This window comes from Taudactylus pleione, unplaced genomic scaffold, assembly GCF_031769625.1.
Source record: "Taudactylus pleione unplaced genomic scaffold, aTauple2 ptg000391l, whole genome shotgun sequence".
In the NCBI taxonomy this organism is placed as follows: domain Eukaryota; kingdom Metazoa; phylum Chordata; class Amphibia; order Anura; family Myobatrachidae; genus Taudactylus; species Taudactylus pleione.
The window spans coordinates 12,596,439-12,620,674 of NW_028284792.1; the positions used below are offsets into that span (position 1 = coordinate 12,596,439).

The 24,236-nt window shown below is 42.1% G+C and overlaps 1 protein-coding gene across 3 annotated transcripts in view; it reads right to left on the minus strand.

Annotated features, from left to right (window-relative positions):
* SH3RF3 (SH3 domain containing ring finger 3) overlaps positions 1-24,236 on the minus strand; it is a 554,601-nt gene that overhangs the window by 95,523 nt on the left and 434,842 nt on the right. For all 3 annotated transcript variants that reach the window (XM_088445962.1, XM_088445963.1, XM_088445964.1), the window contains one exon: positions 16,748-16,857. In XM_088445962.1, coding sequence (XP_088302088.1) covers positions 16,748-16,857 — 110 coding nt within the window. The remainder of the gene's footprint in view (positions 1-16,747; positions 16,858-24,236) is intronic.

A 24,236-nucleotide genomic window follows, 5' to 3' on the forward strand; every position in this document is an offset into this window, starting at 1 on the left:
GAATATATGGAAATGCTGGAAATGATTGGAGCAGATTACCGGAGACAAGACACTGAGCAAAGAACACAGACATATACTGGAGATTGCACAGACAAGAACAGAGTGGACTTAGGGAATATATGGGATCCCATCTTGGAGAATAACACTTGAAATTCCCCCATGGGGCACAACACTGGGAACCCCATCCTGGGGTGAGACACTTGAAGTCCCCTCCAGGGGAATAACACCACGAACCCCATCTTGGGGCATTACACTGAGAACCCCATCCTGGGGTAAGACACTTGAATTCCCCTCCTGGGGTATAACACTGGGAACCCCATCTTGGGATGAGGCACTTGAAATCCCCTCCTGGGGTATCACACTGGAAACCCCATCCTGGGGTGGAATACCTGAAATCCCTTTCTGGGGAAGAATATTTAAGGCTCCCTCCTGGAGCGTAACACTAGGAACCCCCTCTTGGAGTATAGCATTAGAGGCCCCTCCTTGGGGTACGACACTTGAAACCCTCTCCTGGGGTATAGAGTCAGGAAACCCCTGTTGAGGTACTTGACTTGAGGCCCCTTCCTGGGAAACAAGATTTGAAACCTTCTTTTGGGGTGAGAGACTCAAGACCCCCTCCGGGAGTACAGAACTTGACACTCCCTGTTGGAGTATGGGACCTAAAACCCCCTTCTGGGGAAGCTGACTTGGCTTTTCCTTTCGGGGTACGCAATATGAAACCACCTTTTGGGATGCAAGAACACAGACTACCTCCTGGGGTGAGTGGCTCAGAACCCCCTTTTGAGGTATGGAACTTGAGACCCTTTCTTGGGGAGTAACACTTGAAATTACAGCCCGCTCCTGGGGCATAACACTCGAAACGAAGGCCTCCCCTTGAGGCATGAAACTCGAAACGAAGGCCCTCTCCTGGGGCGTGAAACTCGAAACGATGGTCTCCTCTTGAGGCGTGTAACTCGAAACGAAGGCCCCCTGATGGGGCATGAAACTCAAAATGAAGACCCCTCCCTGGGGCGTGAAACTTGAAATGAAAGCCCCCTCCTGGGGTACAACACTTGTAACCCCCTTCTGGGGTGAGAGATTTGAAACCCCCTCCTGGGGCATGAAACTTGAAATGAAAGCCCCCTTCTGGGGCGTGGAACTTGAGACCCCCTCCTGGGGTGTGAGACTTGGGACCCCCTCCTGGGGTGCGAGACTTTGGACCTCCTCCTGGGGTGTGAGACTTGGGACCCCCTCCTGGAGTGCGAGACTTGGGACCACCTCCTGGGGTGCGAGACTTGGGAGCCCCTGCTGGGGTGCAAGACTTGGGACCCCCTGCTGGGGTGCAAGACTTGGGAGCTCCACTCAGGGTAAGGAAGTTGAGACCCCTCCTGGGGCTACTGACTGGAGTCCCATATTGGGAAAAACAGAATCCGGACTGGGACCGATGGAAATGGAATCCGGGCCGTGACCAGTAGAAATGGAATGAGTAGTGTCCCTGACTTTAGAAGGTTGAAATATCCTCCCAATTTTTCTTAGACGAGGGTTGAAGCATCTTGTAGCAGGGCCCCAATCAAAAACTTGAACTTTCTTTTGCTCAGTGGACATCACCTCCTTATCTGTAACTGAAGAAACGGGAATCACTGATGGATGATGGGGAGTACTGAAAGTGCAGACATTGGGAGTCACACACTTGTCACCACTTCTCAGTGGGCGCAGAGTACAGTCCTTAAGAAAGTGATTGTCATAACCGCAATATAAACAGAGATGCAGTTCCCGGCGTCACTGACGTTCAACCTCAGTAAGTTTAGGGCGCAGGAAACTTTGATGCTTTACTTTAGTTTGTTTGGAAAAGCTGTTAGTCAAGTCAGGAGTAGTACTAGAAAGCTTGGGAATAACTTGAAACATTTTGGGACGGAGATTTTGTAGTTGTTCTAGAAGACAGTAGAAACTCTTGAAAAGTTCAGGGTCACGCATATCAGAAAATTGGGGAACCAGAGGACACTTGAGAGGTTCACTAGCTTGCACAGAAAATTTTTCATCTGTAGGTGTAATTGAAACTTCAGAACAAAACTGTGGAGAATTCACTGGTGGAACTTGTGGTGTGTCTGGGGACAAAGCAGCTAGAACTGAATGAATAACCATCATTTGACTAGAGAGTTCTTGCAGCTGCTGTCTGACGGATTGCAAAGCTGTCTCCTGTGCAGTCACACGAAAGAGTAAATCCTGAAACCCTGCATCACCCTGGAACCCGGCGGCTTGCATATTGGGCTGTTCAAACTGTCACGATCCAGTGCAAGAATCCTTAGTGGAGGATGGTGAGCCGAGGGGTTCGGGTGACTAGGGGAGTGACTAGACTAGGTCTCCTAGTTGCTGCCAAATCCAGATTTGGCTAGACCTGCCCAGAGGCGCGGAGTCTAACTCACTTGGTGGTTTTCTCCAGTGACCCCTCCAATTGGGATTTGGTTTTCAGCTGCACCAAGTGAGCAGGTCACGGCCCTCTGGACAGGTACCTGGGAATGGCAGAAGACCGGAAACTATAATGAATGCAATATGACTGGAGGTGAATGGAATGAATGAACTCTGGAAATGGAACTGAATGCTATAACACAGGCAATGACTGGAAACAGTTAAGTATGCAGAAAAACACAGACATATACTAGGGATTGCAAAGGCAAGAGCAGAGAGGAGTCAGGGAATATATGGGAATGCTAGAAATGATTGGAGCTGATTACCAGAGACAAGACGCTGAGCAAAGAACACAGACATATACTGGAGATTGCACAGACAAGAGCAGAGTGGACTCAGGGAATATATGGGAATGCTGGAAATGATTGGCAGAGACAAGACACAAAGAGAAGTCAGGCATACACTAGCAGAGTGCTAAATGCAAGTGCAGATTTGCACTGACAAGACACAGGGCAGATTGACACAGATATGTGCTGTGAGGTCCAACTGTGGGCTAATTAATACCAGCAGGTAATCTGACACCTCAGTGACACAAGGAAGCTGCAATACTAGCAGCACATATACAAAGACACACAGACATAGAAAACAAAACAGTCTGGATACTGGGAGAGAACTACTCTCAGACTAAGAATAGCTTGGAAGCTAATACTGGAAACTGGAGAACTGTGAACAGGCTGAAGTAACTCTCTGAAAGATTAGCACAGAGCAATGCTGGTATCACTGGAACAGAGAAGAAGAAGTTGAACAGCAACTTCCTGGAGTTCTGGAGGTGGATTTATACCCAGGGGTAGCAGATTACTGGAGCACAGCATCAGCTGACTGAAATCATGCTACCATAGGTTAGGAGTACTGTCACATGAGAGGAACTGTCATGGCGGCACCCATGATGGGAACTTCGATCCCCAGCACACACAGCCGACCATGGAAGCTCGCAAAAAGCCCCTAAGGCAGAATACTCAGCCCCACATCCATCACTGCACCAGACGTCTGACCGCAAGGAAGTCAGGGGAAGCCGGCAAGGAGGTGAGAGAGGCCGATCCTAGGTTGAACCCTGACAGTGTTGTACGATTTCCCTTGAAATTCTCCATACGATGTGGTCAAATGGTGTATGATTGATCGTTACGATCATACGATACGGATGCTAATGTGTATCACATTGTACAGAATAGATCGCAATCTTATGGTTTTGCTGTAAGATCTACGATCCAGCTATACGGCATCGTAAACATACAGAATCAACACACGATGTGCACGATTGCTAATTACGATTGATCGAAATCGTCCATATTGTGCAAAAAATCGCACCGTGTTTGGGCCGCTTAAGTCTGATGTCTAAATGTCACCCTTGACTCTGCTCTTCCCTTACCTCATACAGGCCTTTCACAATCCTGCCATTTGCACAGCTGCAATACTTCCAGACACATTCCTTTCCTCCCTCGGAGGCCAATAAAAGTGTAATTCATGCTCTCATCATTTCCCACCTGGTTTACTGCAACCTGCTCCTCTCTGGCCTTTCCCTAACCTCACTTCTCTCCAGTCTGTCCTAAACCCTGCTGCCTGCCTTATATTCCATTCTCAATGCCCTGATGCCCCGCTGTATCAGTCACTCACTTTACCACTCAATTCTAACAGCCCTTTCTCAACTAGAAAGCTTTCAACCTCACCACTGCTCCTTAAATAAAACTTGGAGCATGCACAACTATAAATGAGTAGGAATTCAGTTCATGCACAATTGTAAGTAAATAGGCACTCAGAGCATACAAAATCATAAATCATGTAGAGCATGCACTATTATAAATAAATTGCAACTTACAGCATATATAATTATCAATAAATAGGAACTTATAGCCTGCTGCAATTGTTGACTTTATGGAACCATCAGATCTAGCATGTATTACGGAATACTGGCTAAATGAAGAGGCTTATCTTAGAAGCCACAGCTCTGACAAATTGGTCTGTGATCCACTGGACAAGACAGACCTGCAGGGGATGTGAAATGGCAATCTGCTTTAAATATACACTACACCCTGTGGGAATAACTTGCTCGTTTCAGATGTATTGCTACCCAGAGTTCTACAAGTTTATATTTTACAGTTCTTAGTTAGCACCCCCTGCAGATGAGAAGATAATTCTACAAGGAAATTACAGGCATTGTTACTGGTCTTGTATGGAACATCAAAGATGGCTCATCCTGGGTGATATCAATGCTTGTGTTGATGATTAACTCTCACACCTTGGCAAATGTATTCCTTTTGCTATGCATTAAAAGTGGTCACATTCTTAATCTGGTTTTTCAGATTGTATTAAAAGTGTCTAACCTAACGCCTAATGATAAACCAGTTACTTGCTCATAGCACCACACCATTCTGTTGTCAGCCACGGGAGGCGGTTAAGATCCCGACAACCGGGATGCCGTCTGCCGGAACTGGAATCCCGATTACCTACAGAACACAGACTTAACTGGGGATGCCAGCGCAAGGATTCCGGCAGATGGCATCCTGATCGTAAGGAGACCATGGAAAGGTAAGTATCAGCCACGCGCGGGGTGGGAAGGATTGGTTTAGGCACCCCAGGGGGATTTAGGGTTAGGCTGCTGGAGGGAGGAGATTAGAGTTAGGCTCTAGATAGGTGGGGTTAGGTTCAGGCACCACTGAGGGGAGGTTATGGTTAGGCACTAAGGGGGTAGAGTTAAGTTTAGGTACTTACTGGGAGGATTAGGGTGTGGGGTAGGGAGGGTTAGTATGAGGGTACAAAAAAGGAGGGTTAGGGGGTAAATAGGACAGGAGGACAGTACTCACCACTCCCCTGTCGGGATTCCAACCTTTGGGATGCCGCTGTCTGTGTACTGACAGCTGGCATCCCATCCATCGTTATTTCATACCGATTCCGTCAGCCACAACCCCTAATACTAGAAGTTTGCCAGTGAAGTTGCACAGCTATCTTTCAATGAGGTGTGTTACTCTCCATAAGAGGCCAGCAAATCTGTATCGCTCTGCTGCACTGAGTTACTATAATAGGGATGTAAAGGTTGCAATGGGTACTACTGCCCATGTTCACCCACAACCTCACATACTATACCGTCAAGCTCCATGGTTTGACAACAGTGTTGCGGAGCTGAAGAAGAGGGGTAGCAGGCGTCAAATATTCACCAGGTAGAGGATTACGAGTACGAGTGACAGGTCCCCTGCCGGCAAAGCAATCGGAACCTGGTAATTAACAGTATACGGGACATTTGTATCAGAAGGGCTCTTTTGGTCCATCATTTGTAGCAAGTCACATTATCTCATTGACTATTTACTATTGGAAATTACTGGTGATTGCACAACCAGGATTAACAGGTGGAATATGTTGGACTATTAAGTCTACCTAAAACGAGACATTACATTTGGAATCCTGTGCATTTGGATATATCTCTCACACATGATAGGTGAACACTAAGTATAATTTAGTGAAATCATTATTGTCCCAAGAAAACAGCATACCGTAGCTAACTGATATATAGTTACATGGTGTTTCAATAACTTGTGATTGTTTGTTACAGTGTTATTATTGTTATTACATTTGTATCTTATATATGTAATTCATTGGCCAATGATGTAGTTTTTATAGAATGCATATTATTACTATTTTTAATTAAAATAGTTTTTGACATAGCTGGTTTAGTAATAATTAATTTATTCACAGGTGTCCCACAGCGCTGTTATTTCCTTCTTTTTTGTTCTGAATCTTTCTGCAGCCTTTGATATCATGGATCTTATTAGGCACTTAAATTATTTTTATGATCTTGATGGTACAGTCCTTAGTTGATTCAAATTGTTTCTCACTGGAAGCTCACCGAGATTGTCTTTAGAAGTATACTCATAGTCACCAGTTCTACTGTCACGCAGTACTCCAACAGGATCTATCCTATTGCCCCTTCTATTTGCAGTATACATGCTAACACTGGGTGAAATAGTCATGGCCTGGTCTACCACTGTTATGTAGATGATACTTAACAGTACCTGTCCTTTACTCCAGGTACTGAAAATACCAATCCTAATAAAACAGGAACTGAAGAATTTGCGGCTGGTACAAAATATAGCCACCAGACTGTTAACTAACTAATCCTGTTCCTGCCACGTAACATCCATTCTCTTCTCTCTTAACTGGCTGATTGTAAAATTACAATCTACAGTATTCCAAGAATGGCTTACTGACATTCAAAGTCCTATATTACCAGAGTACAAGGTACATGAAGCAGATTCAAATTCCATATACTTCTACTCATTTACTTTGAACAGCATATTAAGGACTATATGTAGTACCTACTGTAGAATTCATACTTCAGTTGGGAGGTTGACCTTTGAGGTTTGTGGCTCTGACTCTCTGGAACTCACTGCCTCTCACAGTTTGAGTTGCATCTACTCTAGAAACCTTTCAAAAACAGACTCATAACTTACCTGTTTACTTAAGCATTTCATTATTGGTATGCAGTAGTCTTGTCTACATTCATAATGTCGATAAGACCTAGTTCAACCCTGAAATGCTATCTCCAGGAGGTCATAATGCCCTTTAGCTTACTTGTTTAAAAAAACAAAAACCCAAATGCTTAGTTTTCTGTAGTCTGTTTATACTTAAATTTATTTTATATACATTTTTTTTTTATTTGCAGGTGTGAAGCACTTTGAGCCTAATTAGGAGATAAGTGGTATATAAATATTATTATTATTATTATTATTATAATTATTATTATATTAGAAGTTCAAGCATGCTCAGTTATACATAATTAGGCACATTGAGCATGTAAAATTATAAATAAATGGGTAACTAAAGCATGCACAATTATAAATAAATAGGAAATTAGAGCATGCACAATTACAAATAGTCATTTAGAACTTCTACAATTATAAATAGGAACTTAAAGCATGCACAGTTATAAATAAATAGGCACTTAGAGCATGTGCAATTTCCTTGCATATATCTATAACACAGATGTATGAACACAGAAACAGAGAAAGCACCATGTATAAGAATGCATAGGGGTCTATTTATCATAAGTGGCAGTGGGGCATTGAAAAATATAATTTCCTATCATCGCTAATTGCGAAGATAAGAAATTAAGGGCTTGTTTAATAAAAACTTTTTTCGGGATTGTGGCTCCAACAAGTAGTCATGGTTCAAGTTTAAACTTGAAATATATTCCCAGTCCTGTCAAACTATTCCTCAAATGTGCAACAGGCAGAGGAATATCCCCATGATCTTACACAAATAATGACTAGAGAAGTTTATTTTAAAGACGGATCTTTAACAACTTATGAATTTACCACATTTTTGTTTGAAGAGAGTAAAGAAGGAAAAGAAAAAATAATTTCCCGATTCCGTGAAATTAAACATATTGTGTTTCAGCCACGTCCTAATCAACTTGTGTAATTTCCTCTTCTAATTCATCGCTTCCTCAGATTGTTAATAAAGTGTTGAAATCCTACTATTCAGATTATACTGGCTCCATTGTCCTTTTGTCCATTGTCTTCACAGTTCTGACTCTTATTTTCTAATTTAACTCACTCTGCCATTATTGTATTGTAGATGGGTCAAATGAAATAAAGAAAATTAAATATCTCTCAGCCTTGCTTTCTCCCTTTTGCAATAGCTTACTGGAAATGAAGTTCTCACTAACATTTTACACCCATGAACGATCTTATTAGATACCATTCATTTTCTTTACTATCTCATTTTGCCATCTTAATTATATTATTATCCAACAATAAAACATAATGAAATCTTCACGTTAGTTCTCTCCTATGTGAATGTTTGAATGGATGCTGATAACAAGTTATACATGATGTTCCGGAACATAAAAGAAAGAAGCGTTGTCATTTCTCACTATTATAACCCTGCTGTCACACTGGCTACATTGAAGATACACATGGTAAATTGCATTACTTTAATAATAATGGTTTGTCTATGTATGTTTCCATGTACTGCTGGACAAGAATTGTTAAACTGTTTCACTTTAAAGGTAAATTAATAAGCTATATGTAATACCTTAGTAGCGAACTAATCAATTAAACTATTACCATATGAAGGAGAAAAGTAAGTAGTTACCAGGGTGCACTCGGACCAAATTCATTAATAAAAGTCAAACACTTTATTGGTGTACATTAAAATTATTAATGACAATTATTATTTTAAAATGTGGTGAAGAATTGTGAAAAAGAATGAAAATAAGTACAGGTTGAGTCTCCCATATCCAAAATGCTTGGGACCAGGGGTATTTTGGATAACGGAATATTCCGTATTTTGGAATAATTGCATATCATAATGAAATATCTTAGGAATGGGACCCCCATATACACACAGAATGCATTTATGTGTTATATACACCTTATACACATAGCCTGCAGCTCATTTTATACAATATTTTCAATAATTTTGTGGCTCAAGCAAAGTTTGTGTACATACATGAAATAAATTTATGTTTCATTTACACCCTATACACACAGCCTGAAGGTAATTTTATACCATATTTTTAATAATTTGTGCCTTAGACAAAGTTTGTGTACATTGAACCATCAAAAATCAAAGGTTTTATTATCTCAGTCATGCAAAAATTATTCCGTATTTCGGAATATTCCGTATTTCGGAATATTTGGAGATTGGAGACTCAACCTGTATAATAAAATTTTGTTCTACACAAACTATGGTCATTGTCTTTTTTTTGCTTGTATGTTGATGGGATTGTAGGCTATGCCGAGTTGTGTAATAGTGTAATTACGTCTGCCTTTAGAAGGATCTTTTTCATCAGGGATAGAGGTGGTGCGCACTTATAATGCTGAAGTACTGATAGGGGTGATCTGACCTCAGAATTGCGTACAACTCTGCATGCTGGCGAATATCCGCATGCAATTTCGCACAACTTCAACCCTGCATTGACCCCACTGTATGTTTCAGCTGCTCTTACACAGTAAGTTTTATTGTCTCAATGAAAACAAAATCTGAAATTGAACTAGCCGCATCCAACTGATTTGACTGTATACAATCTGACATTGTGAAATGTTGGGCACTCCGCTATCAGGGTGTTAGAGATGAGATAAAGTATACAGGGTAATAAAGCACAGCTCTCCAAGTTCAACATTAAACACCAAACCGTATACTGAGCATCAAATCAGCAATGTTTTGGGGAGCACAGTGCCCTTTGTCAGGTTGATATCAATCATACATACATACTTTTTAAGCCTCCCCTACAAGAGATCCTGGAGAGGAGGTAGGCGCTGTGCGGGGTAAAGTGCTCAATATCGCAATTTGTACCATTGAACAGCAGTGGTTGAGATAAAGAAAAATGTAATTCACTGCAAAACACATCATCACTGTGGAAATGGACTGGATCCGGGCGGCAGGTCCAACATGCCCTGCCACAATTTTCCTATTAGGGTATGCTAAAACTGTGGCAGGGCATGCTGGAATTTGTAGTTCTATAACAGCTGGAGGGCCGCATGTTGAATACTCCTGACCCTGGGTCTATATTTTTGGTATGAGCAACCCGTTTAGTACCTAAGTTAGATTCAATGGATACTTCATATACCGTACAACAAAGCAAAGAGGTATTTCTAAAAGATTTAAAGATTAGTTCCATCTGTATTCAATTAGCGGCAAAAACGTCTGTTTATCGCAAAAAAACAGGCGAAAACGGCAACAGGCAAAAAAAAAACTGTAGAAAAGTTTTCTTCATCCCAGACCAGGAGAAAAAATACACAAAATCCCTATTTTTGGCGGCTAAAAATGTGGGGATATTTTCAGAACCCTTTGAACACCCCCCCTAATGATAAATTACCGGGGAGAAAAATAGTAAGTTGTGTACGTTGGCTAAAAAGACCAAGCAAATTTTGGGCGAAAAAAAATAGTTGAAAATGGTTTTAACGTACTGGGTCTGATTTTTTGGGTGGCGGTATAGATGCGTCAAGTGTTTTAAACATTGCATGTGGGCGCAGCAGGGTTTTTTTTAAAGTTTTTAAAATTGCGTTTTTACGACACAACAATATACTTGCACCCATTTTAAAGCACCCCCAATTTACGCGAGACAGTAATTATCTGGAAAAAAATAGCTTTCTATCTTTTTTCAACAATTTATTTTTTTTTCACCCAAAATTAGTGCGGTAATTTTTCGACAAAGTACGCAGCTTACAATTTTTTTTTCAGTAATTTATCATTAGGGGGGTGTCCAATGGGTTCTGAAAGAAATCCCCACATTTTTAGCCAAAAATAGGAATTTTGCATTTCTCTCTCCTGGGTCTCTATTTATTAACATTATTTTTACTAAAATAAAGTGAAAAAGGGTGTTTTCACACCCTTTTCACATTATTTTAGTTTCACCTGTATTTATTACAGGGCAATTGGAGTAGAATTAGTAAAATTCTACTCCAACCCCCAGTATCACTTATTTTTAGTAAAGCAGATCGCATTTCCCATAATTGTAATGGGAAATGTGATCTGTGTGCAAGTTACTAAAAATAAATTGTAAAAAAATACCGGGGGAAGCCCTGTGATAATAACGCCACCTGGAGGTGGCGTTATCCAGGGTCTCCCCCGGTTACCGGGCTCCCACTCTGCTCTAACGGGGAGAGCAGAGGCGGGAGCCGGTACCAGTAATCAGCTATGTGGTCTAAATAGACCGCAAGCTGATTGCTGTAAAAAAAAATTTTAAAAAAATTAAACATTTTTTTTTTACTTACCTGAATCCAGGGACCGGTGATCGGGCCTCCGGTGATGGCTCCTCTCCGGTCAGCTGGTCTCCCACAGTGCACTGGGGCCCGGTCATCAGGTGATCGGGCCCCAGTGCAGTATGGGAGATCACCTGATCGGGAAGCCCGGAGAAGACCACCGGAGGCCAGGAGGATGCAGGTAAGTGTAATGAAGGGAGGGGGGGTCGCGGGGGGGGGGGTCGCGGGGGTCTGTGACCGCGGGGGGTGGGGCTTAGCGCCGGGGGGTGGGGCTTAGCGTCGGGGTAGTAGCGGTGGTCGGTCGGCGCATGCGCGGGCTCTTAGTCGCGGTATTTTTTCCGAAAATACCGCGACTAGAGTGCGGATGGGATCCGCAGCGACAGAGCTTTATCGCAAGCTCTGTCCCTGCAAGGGATTTATAGTAAATCCCTGTGATATTACCTGAATTCGCAATGCGAATTCACTCGGTAATATCACACTACAATCCGCATTCAATATGCGGATTGTAGTAAATAGAGCCCCTGGTCTGGGATGGAGAAACTTTTCTCCAGTTTTTTTTTTTGCCTGTTGCAATTTTCGCCTGTTTTTTTGGTGAAATTTTCAGCGTCAGGAGAGAGTGATCATCAGCACTTGCAGAGATCAGCCTAACAGTGCTTAGGGGTGAACTAGATTCTCTACCTTGCACTTTTTTTACAGGTACATGCATCCCAAACTTCCATTCGCTGACATTCCATGCTACAAATTTGGCAATGATATCAGTGATCACAGACCTCTTCATCACTGCTAGGGGGTAAGGGAAGCAAAACGGATTTTCTCAGTAACAGTTGAAGGACGGATGTGGATGGCACGGTTGCATGGGATGCAACCGTGTCAGTGAAAGCTCAACTTGGAGTTGTTAAATATGTTCACTAAAAAAATGCAATTGCATGTTTATACAAAGTTACAGACATCACAAAATGTGTGTCACAGGTTTAGGCAAACATACATGTACTTCCAATTTTGAATGCACTTAACTTAACAACATACTTGCTACCTCCCCATTTGGTCGGGAGCCTCCCGAAAATCGGGTGCCGCTCCCGACGTCCTGGGAAGGCAGGCAATCCTCCCAGCTGCCGCTCACACCTCCTATCCCCCCGCACTTACCTTAAAAACCCCCGCAGCAGGGGGGGGAATGACGCGAGTCACGCTGAATCACATCATTTTGGCTCCGCTCCCTGCTTCACAATGCCTGTTATATCGGCATTGTGTAGTGGGGACGGGGCCAATATTACTCGAATCACTTGACCCCAGCCACACTCTGCCCACAAATACACGTCGCCTGGCCGGCCCCGCCTCCTCGCGAAGGCCAAGCCCCCTGTAATATCGATCTGGCTGCTCCCTCCCAGAAAGGGGCAACAAGAAAGTCGGCAAGCCTGCTTAACATTAGTTTTAATAGCAAAATCGACATTATCTACTGTACTGTTTGTATAACAAAAAAAACCTTTTGAATATAGGAAGAATACTGTAACTTCCATACTGTGTACATAAAATAGTCACAGTATCATATAATACGAGGTGTGGCTATTAAATAACGGGACTGTACTTATAAAAAATAAACCATACTGCGTGAGTTAAAAGGGAGTAGGGGAACACTGACCTTGGACTATCCCAAAATGGTTTATCAAGTTTCACCCTTCTCGCACATATAGTTTGCTGTCACACAACATTCAAAGAAGTCGTTTCTTTCCCATTTGCCATAAAAATGCTTTGTTCAAGAGTAAAACAATGTGTTAACTTAAAATTTTTAGTTAAATTGAACAAAACACCCACCAAACGCCAGTCCATACACTGGAAAACAGCATCATCACCAAGAATGAAGAAGACAAATCCAAATTCAAAGCCATGTTAATTATGTTCTATGATATCAAGGGTGTTAATTTGAATCAACATTACTACAAAAATGTTGTAGCAACTTTGCGGACAAGAATCAGAAGAAAGAGGCCAGAGCTGTGGAATAATGGTTTCATTCTCCATCAGGACAATGTTCCAGCCCGCACAGAGGGCCTGGTTAAGGGCATGAACACTGCAGTAAGAATACAACCATTTTGTCAGAGCCCTCTGATGCACCTTATATTCTATCAAAGCTCCACATGCCCCTTTATATGCCATCAAAGTCCACCACATATTTCTTTATGTTCCATATGTGCCAATATACGCCATAAGACCCCTCCTTAACACTCCCCTTTATATGCCATCTGCTCTACATGCTCCTTTATAGGCTTTTATATCTCCAGTCTCCAGTTCCTGTGCCCATATCACCCCACTTACCTATCTCAGTTAATACCAGTTTCCCTGCACCCAATCACCCAATTTTCCCACATATTACCTGTTCTCAAGTTCCCACATCCTTGCATACTTTAATGTTTTTCCAAAAAGTACATCTTCAAATATAATCTGCCCTCAGAAATTAGACATGTACCCAATAGCCATCTTCCTGAAGCACCCTCTCTGAGAGAGTACAGTCTCCATAACCTAGCACCCCCTCCCCTCCAAATCACCAGTCCACATTTCCCTCCAATTATAATCCAATTAGAATCAGCACAACCCAAGTTAATACTAAACTCCATCTTCCTGCACTCCCCCATTCAAAATGTCTTGCTTTTTTCATGATAAAGGCTAATTTGTAAATCAGTTCTCAGTTCATATAACCCCAGAGATGATATTGAGAACCACCTAAAAAGACACATCATATATTACAAAAACAATTACCATGAAATATAAAAGTAATTTGCAGCCTTTAGTACCATAGTCTCTTCAGCTACCTCTTTTCACTTCCTGTATCACTCCATCCTCCCAGTGGCTGCTGTAAGCTGCACTTCAAGTCCCTGCTGACAATTCATACTATCAGGGCTACTGCTGGCCAGACAGCTGTACTTAACGCTCCTCTTCACGCCAGGTGAGGATGAGACTGACTGTGACGTTGCAGTGCTGTGATTTCACTATGTCTTGGTCCCTCAGGAAACATCAGGCTAGATCCCTTAAGGCTAATTAGCTGTGTTAATCCTGTCCGGGATTCATGGATGGACTGGAGCTGTAATTAAACCCTACAGCGCTTGTTCAGGGAAAAGAGGTGTGGCCATGCTTCATGGTATATGTTGCAATCCACAGGGGCATGGCTTCACAACATGCCCCATATCTCTCCGTGCCGCCCGAGCACAGCTCCAGGAGGTGGAGCTGCTCGGACAGGCTTTTGGGTGGCCAGACTGGCTCATCAGTCTATCGGTCCTTGTGGCATTTGCCAGAGGTGTCAGATGGCTAGACTGGCCCTTTCGGGATTATAGCTCAGCACTATGACAAAGCAGACACCGGGACAGAGGAGAGGAGGCGGGATGAATCAGGGGCTGGCCAATTTTGTGATTTCTGGGCACTGCTCATTCAAGAATTGCTAAAGCTCCAGACTCTGGAAAGATGTCCAGATTTCTGGACTGTCCGGAGAAATCCCGGACATGTGATAACCCTTTGCATATTCCTTATTAAAGTGTATTATAACTTTGTGTTTTTTTAACATGTGTTCTTTTTGCAAAGCATTTGGGCATTTAACAATCTGTTAAAAAAATACTCATTCATTTTAAATGATGTGCCTCAACCCATTCATGTGTATTTATAAAACATGGATATAAGTGAGATTCCCTGTTTGTTTGTTTGTTTGTTTGTGTGTTTGTTTATTCATGTATGAATGAGCACCAGGGCTATTTGGATGAAAAAAGGAAAATGTGATTTAGATAGTAAAGAAGCAATAGGGTGGTATTAAATTTCACAATATGATAAATGATCCCAAATGCCTGCAATCTAGACATCACTTGTTTCTATCTTCCTGATTCTGGGCCTGATTCAGACCCGGTCACAAGCGCTGAGCGCTCGCATCCAGGTCGATGGTGGCCCAGAGCACATGCGCACAACGGAGCTGGCTCAGTCGTGCGCATGCGCGAGATCCGGATAGCGACGGGCAATCCGTCGCTCCGGGTCTCGTACAAAAGGGGGCGTGTTGTCGATGTTGAGTGACAGCACACCCCCTTTGGTTTGTGGCTGCCCAGACGGAGGCGTTCACATGAGAACGCCTACCGTCTGGGGTGGCCCCACTGACATCACAAGTGATGTCAGTGGGAGAGCTTTCGGCTCTGTTTGAGCCGAAAGCTCTATGGGGCTTGTGGCCACGAGACCCTACCACAAGGATCTCGTCACAAGCCCGATGGTCACGATGGTCTTGACCATCGCGACCATCATCATGGCTGCTCGCATTAGCTGTGGGTGGCAACCCACAGCAATGCGAGCGGCCAGGGGGCAATTCTAAAAAAAAAAAAAAGACCGGCTCTGATTCAGAGCGAGCGCTCTGTCAGAGCATCCAGCTCTGAATCAGGGCCACTGTTTCTTAAATATAATAACAACTAAATCCCTTGTATCTCGTAAGTTACTACTCACTGGTCGTCATTTACTATTGGAATCACAGAATTCTGTTCTTCTCTAATCTGCCTAAACAGCTGAAATGCACTCAGTGCAATGACAACCCTGCAGCCTACACACATTTTTTTCCTAGTTTGTGTTCACCCTGTCTGCTGCTGGGAGGCAAAATCCCCCAGCCTCCATCGCCCTTTCAGCGCCCAGCTGTCACTGCCACCTCTGACATTAGCAGGCTAGGTTGGGAGACGGGCTTATGCAGCCCAGAAGGTGAGCTGTGGGCAAGCGGAGGCATGTCAGGTGGTGATGCAGGCTTAGGCAGTCCAGGAGGTATGCCGCAGGCAGGCAGAGGTGTACTACAGGCAGGTGGAGGCAGAAATCCATGGAGATCCATGGATTCTTGGACACCACCCATTTGGGATGAGCAGGCCTCCGGACTGATCTTGCCAATTCCGGACTGTTAGGAGGAATTCCTGACAGGTGGTTACCATACTCACCAATCATTGCAGCAATAGAAAATATTATTCAGGTCTATATATAAAAGAACAGAAATTTTCCAGGGCAGCTAAGTGTTGCTCATCTTCCAGCAAAACTTTTCGGAAACAGTAAGAACAGACTTATTGCATTACTGGCCAGCTGGTATCTTAGATTTTACTAAATAAATATTAATAAGAATAATATATATATATTAAAAACTTTACAAAAAAATAATCTAAATAATTTTACTATATTTTTACTAAGATTTTATTTTACATTTTAATAATAAAGTCTTTTTTCTTGTTTCTCGCATCTGCTCTTGCCATCCTGATATGATGACAGCATTGCAGAATAGCTAGCGGTGCATTATCAATGGCAAATATGCTTTGCATGGGAAAGCTACTGCATGAGCCACCACCAGCAATTCCCTGCTATGGCCACCACTGAGTACAGGACTTGATAAATAGACCCTTTAGATACAAGCGGAATTAGTTGGGAAAAAGACTGCTTGAATTCAATTGTGTCTGGGGAAGTGGGGGGGGGGATTACTTTTGTACTCTATATCAGCTGTAGTAAATTATAAACAAAAAATCTCCATATTGTCCCAGATAAATATGACCTTCAACTCCCATTTTTTTTATAAAATAAACTGACTCCATACCAAAAAATACATACTTTATTATGTAGTAACTTACATATTAAGAGGTAATTGGGCTTTTGGCGATGTCCCTTTTTCTCCAATTAGTGTGCATGTTTTTGGACTAGCAGCACCAGCACCAGCAGCTGTACCAAATGTGGCCGAATCCTGCATAAAGAGAACAGACATGGCATCAGTAGGAAGTTTACTATCTCTATATTTCTTGCTGCAAAGTGAAAAAAAAAAGTCAATACGTAATTTTGTTAGCTATGCATGCCTTAAGCTGGCCACACACTAGACCAACTTACATCCAACCATCCAACTAGTTGATTGGTTGGAATGAAAATCTGGTAAGGATTGAAAGCAAATGACAATCAGCAATTTGCTCCCAAATGCCGGAAAATGGTCAAAAACTGTTGTTTGAACAAATTGTTTAGATTAAACATTTAACAAACTTGTCTGACCGACCATTTTCATCTGTTTTCTGGCATTTAGGAGCAAATTGCTCATCATCATTTACTCCCATACGTTACCAGATTTTCATTCCAACCAATCAACTACTTGGATGGTTGGATGAAAGTTGATCTAGTGTGTGGCCAGCTTTAGTCATTAGTGGAAATCATTATTAGTATATACAAGTTGTCATTCTCCATGTAGCTTAAGAAAGGCTTACACTAGATTTGAAATGTCACTTCTGCAAATAAATAAACTAATATGTTTATTGCACAGGTTCTCAAACTCGATCCTCTCGACCCTAAACAGAACATGTTTTCCAGGTTTCCTCACAGATTCACAAGTGAAATAATTAGCTCCACTTGTGGATCTTTTAAAATGAGACCAGTGAGTAATGAATACACCTGTGCACCTGCTAGGTGACCTGGAAAATGTGAACCGCGTGGGTTAACGAATGAGTTTGAGAACCACTGGTCTGTTGCAATCTATTCCTTGGATTATATAAAGTTTTAATTCTGGCACCTGGAGTTGACATATATTTTGTGATGAGTTCCCATTTTTTATCCTTATGTTTTATTTGAGCTGTAGAAAATCTAGTACATAAGAGAGGATGATATTTTGGAGATAGTGTGATCTGATGAGCTCTGTTCCCTGTAAATTGAGTGATTTGGAGAGGATACTGTTATAACTGGATTTATTGCAGATTATGAATGGAACCCTTTAGGGTGGAGTCACTATTAAATCAAACTTTTTACCTCTTTCTTTTCCCATTTGCTTAGCATAGAGAACATATTTGGTGCTGAGTATAATATGTTATAAATAGTTGTTATTTATGTGCTAAGCAGGGCCCATTCATGTCATGATCAATATTACTAGCACTAAAGCAAGCGCTAACACATGGCTATGTGCTTGTGTGAGAAAATAAAACCAAGGCTTTTAAGTCCTTATTCAGATGCAGTATCACTCTGAATGAATGACTATTATTGCTGTGGACATCTAGAAAATTGTCTGCTCCTTTCTGCAGCGGAGGGAGGTTGATCTGCCAATTTGTCACTGTAATGCAAGACATATCAACATGACTCCAAGCTCTTTCTAAAAACTCCAGCAATCCCATGTTGCCACAAGGGACATCAGCTTGTTAACAGCTTCTCTGCAGGCACTATAAAGCGGCTCTACTGGAACTTAAATGGGAACTAGAAAGTAGTGAAACACCTCATTAGTGTGCCTGCTTCACAACTCTGGTGCTGAGGTTGATTGTAAGTCAATCTCACCTGGGCTTCTCTGCTAGACAAATAGTTAAATATTACAGTACAGTATTTCATCTAGAATGCTACTTAATATTGCATCTTTGTCGACCAAAAGTATATTTTACCATTTCATTTTGGCTCTCACATTCTGCAGCTGCCACAAAGCAAAACAGCAACAAAAAGAATAAAAAAATAGAGTCAGAGCACTTAACGGATCAACTAATTAGTTCTGAGCAAAAAGGATATTGCGTTAGGCTGGTCACAAGATTTTTCTGATCCGTAAACATAAATCCTCTCTTTCCAAAGACAGCAATACAGCTTTTTTTTCTGAAGTTTGTCAATATTGAAATATAGGATTATTTCCAAGGAAAAACTATTTAGGGACAGATCTCAATTATCAGAGGTTGTCCATATATAAAAAATATATATATTTATTGCTTAATATTTTATTCTTGTGCTTTTGTTCAAATTAGAGCAAAGCTTAATAAGAAGTTATTATTTTTAAATAAACGCTTAGGGGAATATTTATTAAAGGTCCATTTTAATCAATTTTAAGTCAATGAAAATCGATCAAATGTGTGATTTAGCCCTAGAAACCCAATATGTATAGTGATCGACCTTTAGTAAATATACTCCTTACAATTTACCACATATAAAAAACAAATCTGTTACCTCAAGATTGAATGTAAATTCATCTTTGTAACAGACAGTGGAAGAGCACAAAAGGAAATCATCTTTTTTTTTTTTTCTATGGCAAATGTGCATTGGCCCTAAATGAGAACATAACAGTGTGGGACTGCACAGTGTGATGTCTTTGTGTAAGAAAATGTATATAATTTATATAAAAAATTGTAACAAAATATTTGCTACAGATATACCATCTTAGAAATGACTGCATAGAATATCCTACCACACAGAATAAGCACTACATAAAAATATAAAACAAACCTAATGCCATTAGAACTTAAATTTCTCTGTTATTCATGGTTAAGACATCCACTTTTGGATCCACCCTGCCTACATTTAGAATTTCTTCCCGAGAGAAGCCCGGAGATGAGGCGTAGGTGGGCGGTGATGGGGGCAGGGCCGGACTATTTGAGTCATTAGGTGCCGCCCCCTCATGGCAACGTGAATCATGCATATTAAATAAAAGGGCCAAATGACACAACTATCATAGAAACACATAATTAGGCTCCACCCTCGCCCTGCGGATCCACAGTTTCAAGGTAAGAGTCTCCCTATTCTGCCCACTTCAATAGCAAGTGGACGGGAAGTGGGAGGAGTGCCTACTCTTCCAGGGGTGTGGGGAGCTACTCCGGGAGAGTAGGTAAGTATGTTACACTATAGAAAGTACAGTAAATCTTAATATATAAAAACAAATGTCCTGACTCACTGACTCATCAACGCCCAGCCCAAATCCCTGGACCTAGAAACATGACATTTGTGGAGTATATTCCTTCTATGAGCTAAGCACCCAGTAAGCAGGGATTTTTCGAAACTCTACTCCTAAGGGGTTGAAAAGGGGTAAAATGTTTCCTCTTGACCGAGGTGATTGGGTGACACAGCTACATAGCCCAAGTGCTGCGGGACTGTAAGCTCATTATCTTGGGCAAAAGTACCATGGCACACAAGGGGAGTTTTGAGGCAATGAGCAGAACTTAAAGACGTAGTGATGGTTGCTGCTAGCTGGAGACTTCCGGCAGACTCTGCCAGTAGTACCGAGGGGAACTGGAGCTGAAGAAGTTAAAGCATGTGTCAAGGTGTCTTATCTGTGGCCCCTCATGTGGAAACTCTCTCTCAGGAAGAATATGAGGGTTCTCATGAAGGGCGATGTCTCCACTAGGCAATTCTCCAAACTCCTACACAAAATAGGGGACAGAGAGTATCCCGAGTCCAAGTGAAAGGTGACCATCCCTGCAGGCCTAGGCACAGTAGTGAAGACCCTAGCATACATTACAGCCAGACCCTGATATATTTTGAAATGCAAAAAAAGTCCATGGACTGCTGTGCGATCCCCAAGAAAGACGCGGTTACCGTCATTAATGACACTCTACTTCAGTGGCTCGAAGGGGCCGAAATGGAGTACAGGTCAGTGCACTCGGCAGTGCAAATGCATGACACGGTCCACTACCCTGTGGCGTTTCTCAATACCCTCAACCCTCCTGGACTCCCAGCCCACAATTTTCTTCTCAAAGTGGGGGTTCCAGTGATGTTGCTGCGGAACCTCCACTCAACCAAACTCTGCAATGCACCAAACTACAAGTAAAGGCCCTCCACAGAAACATCATCAAGGCCACAGTGTTCACTGGCTGTGCTCGGGGGGAGTGGGTGTTCATACCATGCATATCACTCAGACCATCAGTGTACCCCTTTGAGTTTAAGAAGCTGTAGTTTCCCATCAAGGTCTGCTTCATAATGAACATCAACAAGTCCCAGGGGCAGTTGCTGAAGGTGGCAGGGATTGACTTGAGGCAGAACTGCTTCTCACATGGGCAGTTCTACGTGGTCAGCTCCTGAGTGAGCTCACCCAGCAGCCTAGTGATCCTACACCTGGGGACAGAACCAACAATGTGGTTTACAAAGAAATCTTTAAGTAGAAAAAAAAAGGTTTACATACCTCTTATACCCCATCTTCAATTCTTTCATATTAAAAAAAAAAGTTAAAAAAAATTAATTTATTTAAATGGATACGACCACATTCCTTTACCCCAGAGACATAAAATTAACATATAAGTTAAGTGAAAATTGGATAAAGGAAATAGAAATAGTAAATATCTAAGGTCTACCCAGGTACTGGGAATATCAGCAAATTATTACATATTATACAATTACATCTTCCAGTGGCGTCACAAGGGGGGTGCGGGCCAAACCCAGGTGTCACCCGCCAAGAGGTGATACCAAAGTGCTGATTCCTCCTCAGTGACAGGCGCCGGATGCTGCACTGTAGCATTACGTGCAGCACTCGACTCCTGACAGTGAGGGAGCTGGCACTGCACATAGACTGGTCACCAGGGTCAATCCGCATCTCCAGGACCCCCGGAGTGACTAAAATGGAGGTTCAGGCTGCACCCCCTACCCATGAGGCCACACCCCCTTTTGTCAGCACACAGTATACAATCCTATCCGCCGCAGGTGTCACCACTGGGAAGGACGCCACTGACATCTTCCAACAACTTCCAAATGTCAGATGGCAGACAATACCTTCCCCACCAAAATCGGTGCGAATGTATACATTGGCCTATAAATGCACAATATGTTATTTTGCGAAGATATACAGTGTATATATATTAGGGGTGAGCAATATATATATATATATAAAATATATATAGCATTATTGTATATTCAATAAGTCTATGATTACTTGCTGCTGAATGAGGTAAAAGGTTCAGATGTTAATAGAGTTAATACTCACTAATACACTGTTATGCAGTTTTGTTTACGATCAAGGCATATATTTACATAGAATATTGAGCTATGTGCACAGAAGAATGTAAATGAAGACACTGCATTGCACACCTCATTTTATGGGTATTAGTTAAAATGGGAAATAGCACATCAGCAGGTGGACAGTAAAACATGTCTTAGCTATTTCAACGCCTACAGCCACAAACAAGAATGTGCGTCACAATAGATAATCTACTTCATTAGGTACACTGCGGGTTGGTTGTAACCCCCAACCTTGTTGCTAGGATCTATTGTATTTAACTGTGTAAAAAACACAGTATTAAATTAAACCAGGGAGTTCTTCTGCACTGCAATTACAATCTACTTCTACTCCTGATAATATTTTACACTAAGGTGAAATAGCTTGTATCTGTGAATAGCTTATTGCATTGTGTTACCAGCACTGCGACTTTAATGAGATTATGTGTAATGGAGATTGCAGTAAAACAAGGTTTAAATAAGAAACAGATCATCAAGAAGTTAGATTTTGAAAAGCTTATCTACAATGTATTTACATTTCTCCAATCATTTTAAATTGTTAAAGCATAATGTTTATGACATTACAAGTATGTACATACGCATATATTGTTCCCTGTTGAACAGTGCCACACACACTATCTAAGGGTTGGGTACGGGATGCAGGCGTTCGGCAATGCGATGGTCAGAATCTTGATGCCAGCATTCCGACAGGGTTAGGAGGATACTGACACCTGTGAGTCCCTCCCCAATGCCTAAACCTAACCTCCCCCTGTAATGCCTCAACCTAACCTCCCCCCGCAGCCTAAACCTAACCCTCCCCCCTTTAGTGCCTAACCTTCCCCCTAGTACATAACCCTAACCCCTAACCCCTGTACTTACCATTGGGATTCATGCGGTTGGGTTGCCAGCGCTAGGATTCTGACAGATGTCGGGATTCTGCCACTGGTATTCTAAGTGCCGGCATCCCGACTGTCGGAATTATGACCGCATCCCCTATAATACATGCTGTAGTTATTCTCAGCTATTGGTATGAGATCTGCAATCTCACAATGGGTGGGATGCACTAAAACTTACCGCCAGTCACGGCAATTGTACAGATCGCATATGTGTGATACCCTGTAAAGACCCCCATATATGTGGACATTTGTATGTTGCCCTGAGCTGGAGAATGTTCTGGAACTGAAGTGAGGAGGTGCACTAGGACCCAGGAAATCTGGAAGAGTGTGCTTCACTAGTGAGCTCAGACTAAAAACTGTAACAAAAAGGGGAGGAGAGAGAAGGACCCTGAAACTGGCTGAGAAAGCACATGTCTGGTGTGTGAGGGGACTGAGAAGTAGGCTGTGAGGAGTGCAGCACCTGGGATTGTTTGCAGGGCTGTGACCAGAAGCCAAGCCAGGAAAGTGAAGAAGCTGCACTGCCAGGTCAGAGGACGCAGTGGGCAGCAAGTAGCCAGCAATATGAAGTAAGAGACTCCCAGTGAGACAAATGAAGAAGGAGCAGGTGCAGTGATCGCAGGCACAGTGATATCCTAAAGTGTACTGTGGCTCCCATTATCTATTATGAAAGACTCAGTAAGGCACAGTGAGTAACAACCCTTACAGCACTATAAACTGAACTTTATCCAAGATTTATTTTCCCTCCCTTTGCTACCAAGGGATATTTACCTTAAGAAAGCAAAGCAACCCGCTACCAGTCTATAGTAACCAGTGGTGTGCATTGTATGTGACTTGGGATTCATGCTGTTTAATGAACTGGTCACAATAACAGCCTGCATAGTACACAGTTAACCTAATTGAAATACTTTACCTCTGTTAACTCAATCCAAGAACAGAACTGTGATATATACATTCTGTTAGCAGACAATCAAGAGAACAGGGTGTTAATCCCTTTGCATACAGTTATGAAGAAGAGAACAGTTATACATATATATATTCTACCATCCGGAAGTCATTGAAAGCAACGTGACCATTAGTCTGGATACATTTAAGATATTATCTCAGTGCCACCACCTTGTGGATAATAGTAATACATTGACATTCCCAGTAAAAAGTGTGGAGAGAACTCTTTTGCTTTCTGCCTGTAGCCATTAAGACTTTGGTGCAATAGGTGTTATTTGAGCGAGACTACATTAAGGGAAAACTATCTGTTGCAGAACTTCCTGTTATTTCCTAATGGTAATGCCAGATTGTTAGATTATTTGTGAGATATTAGAGCGTTTATCGTCATTGTATTGTTCTTTGTAATATTGCTATAACTTATTATGAAAGGTTAAACTATACTGTGCGTGAAACTGAGTTTACTGTTAACAAAGTCATATTGCTAAACTGTGTATATTGAATTAACATTACAGTGATCTACCATTCAGGCAAAATAAAACATTTTGTCACTGTCCACACGTGTAGTGACTTGTCAGGGGTTTTTTGG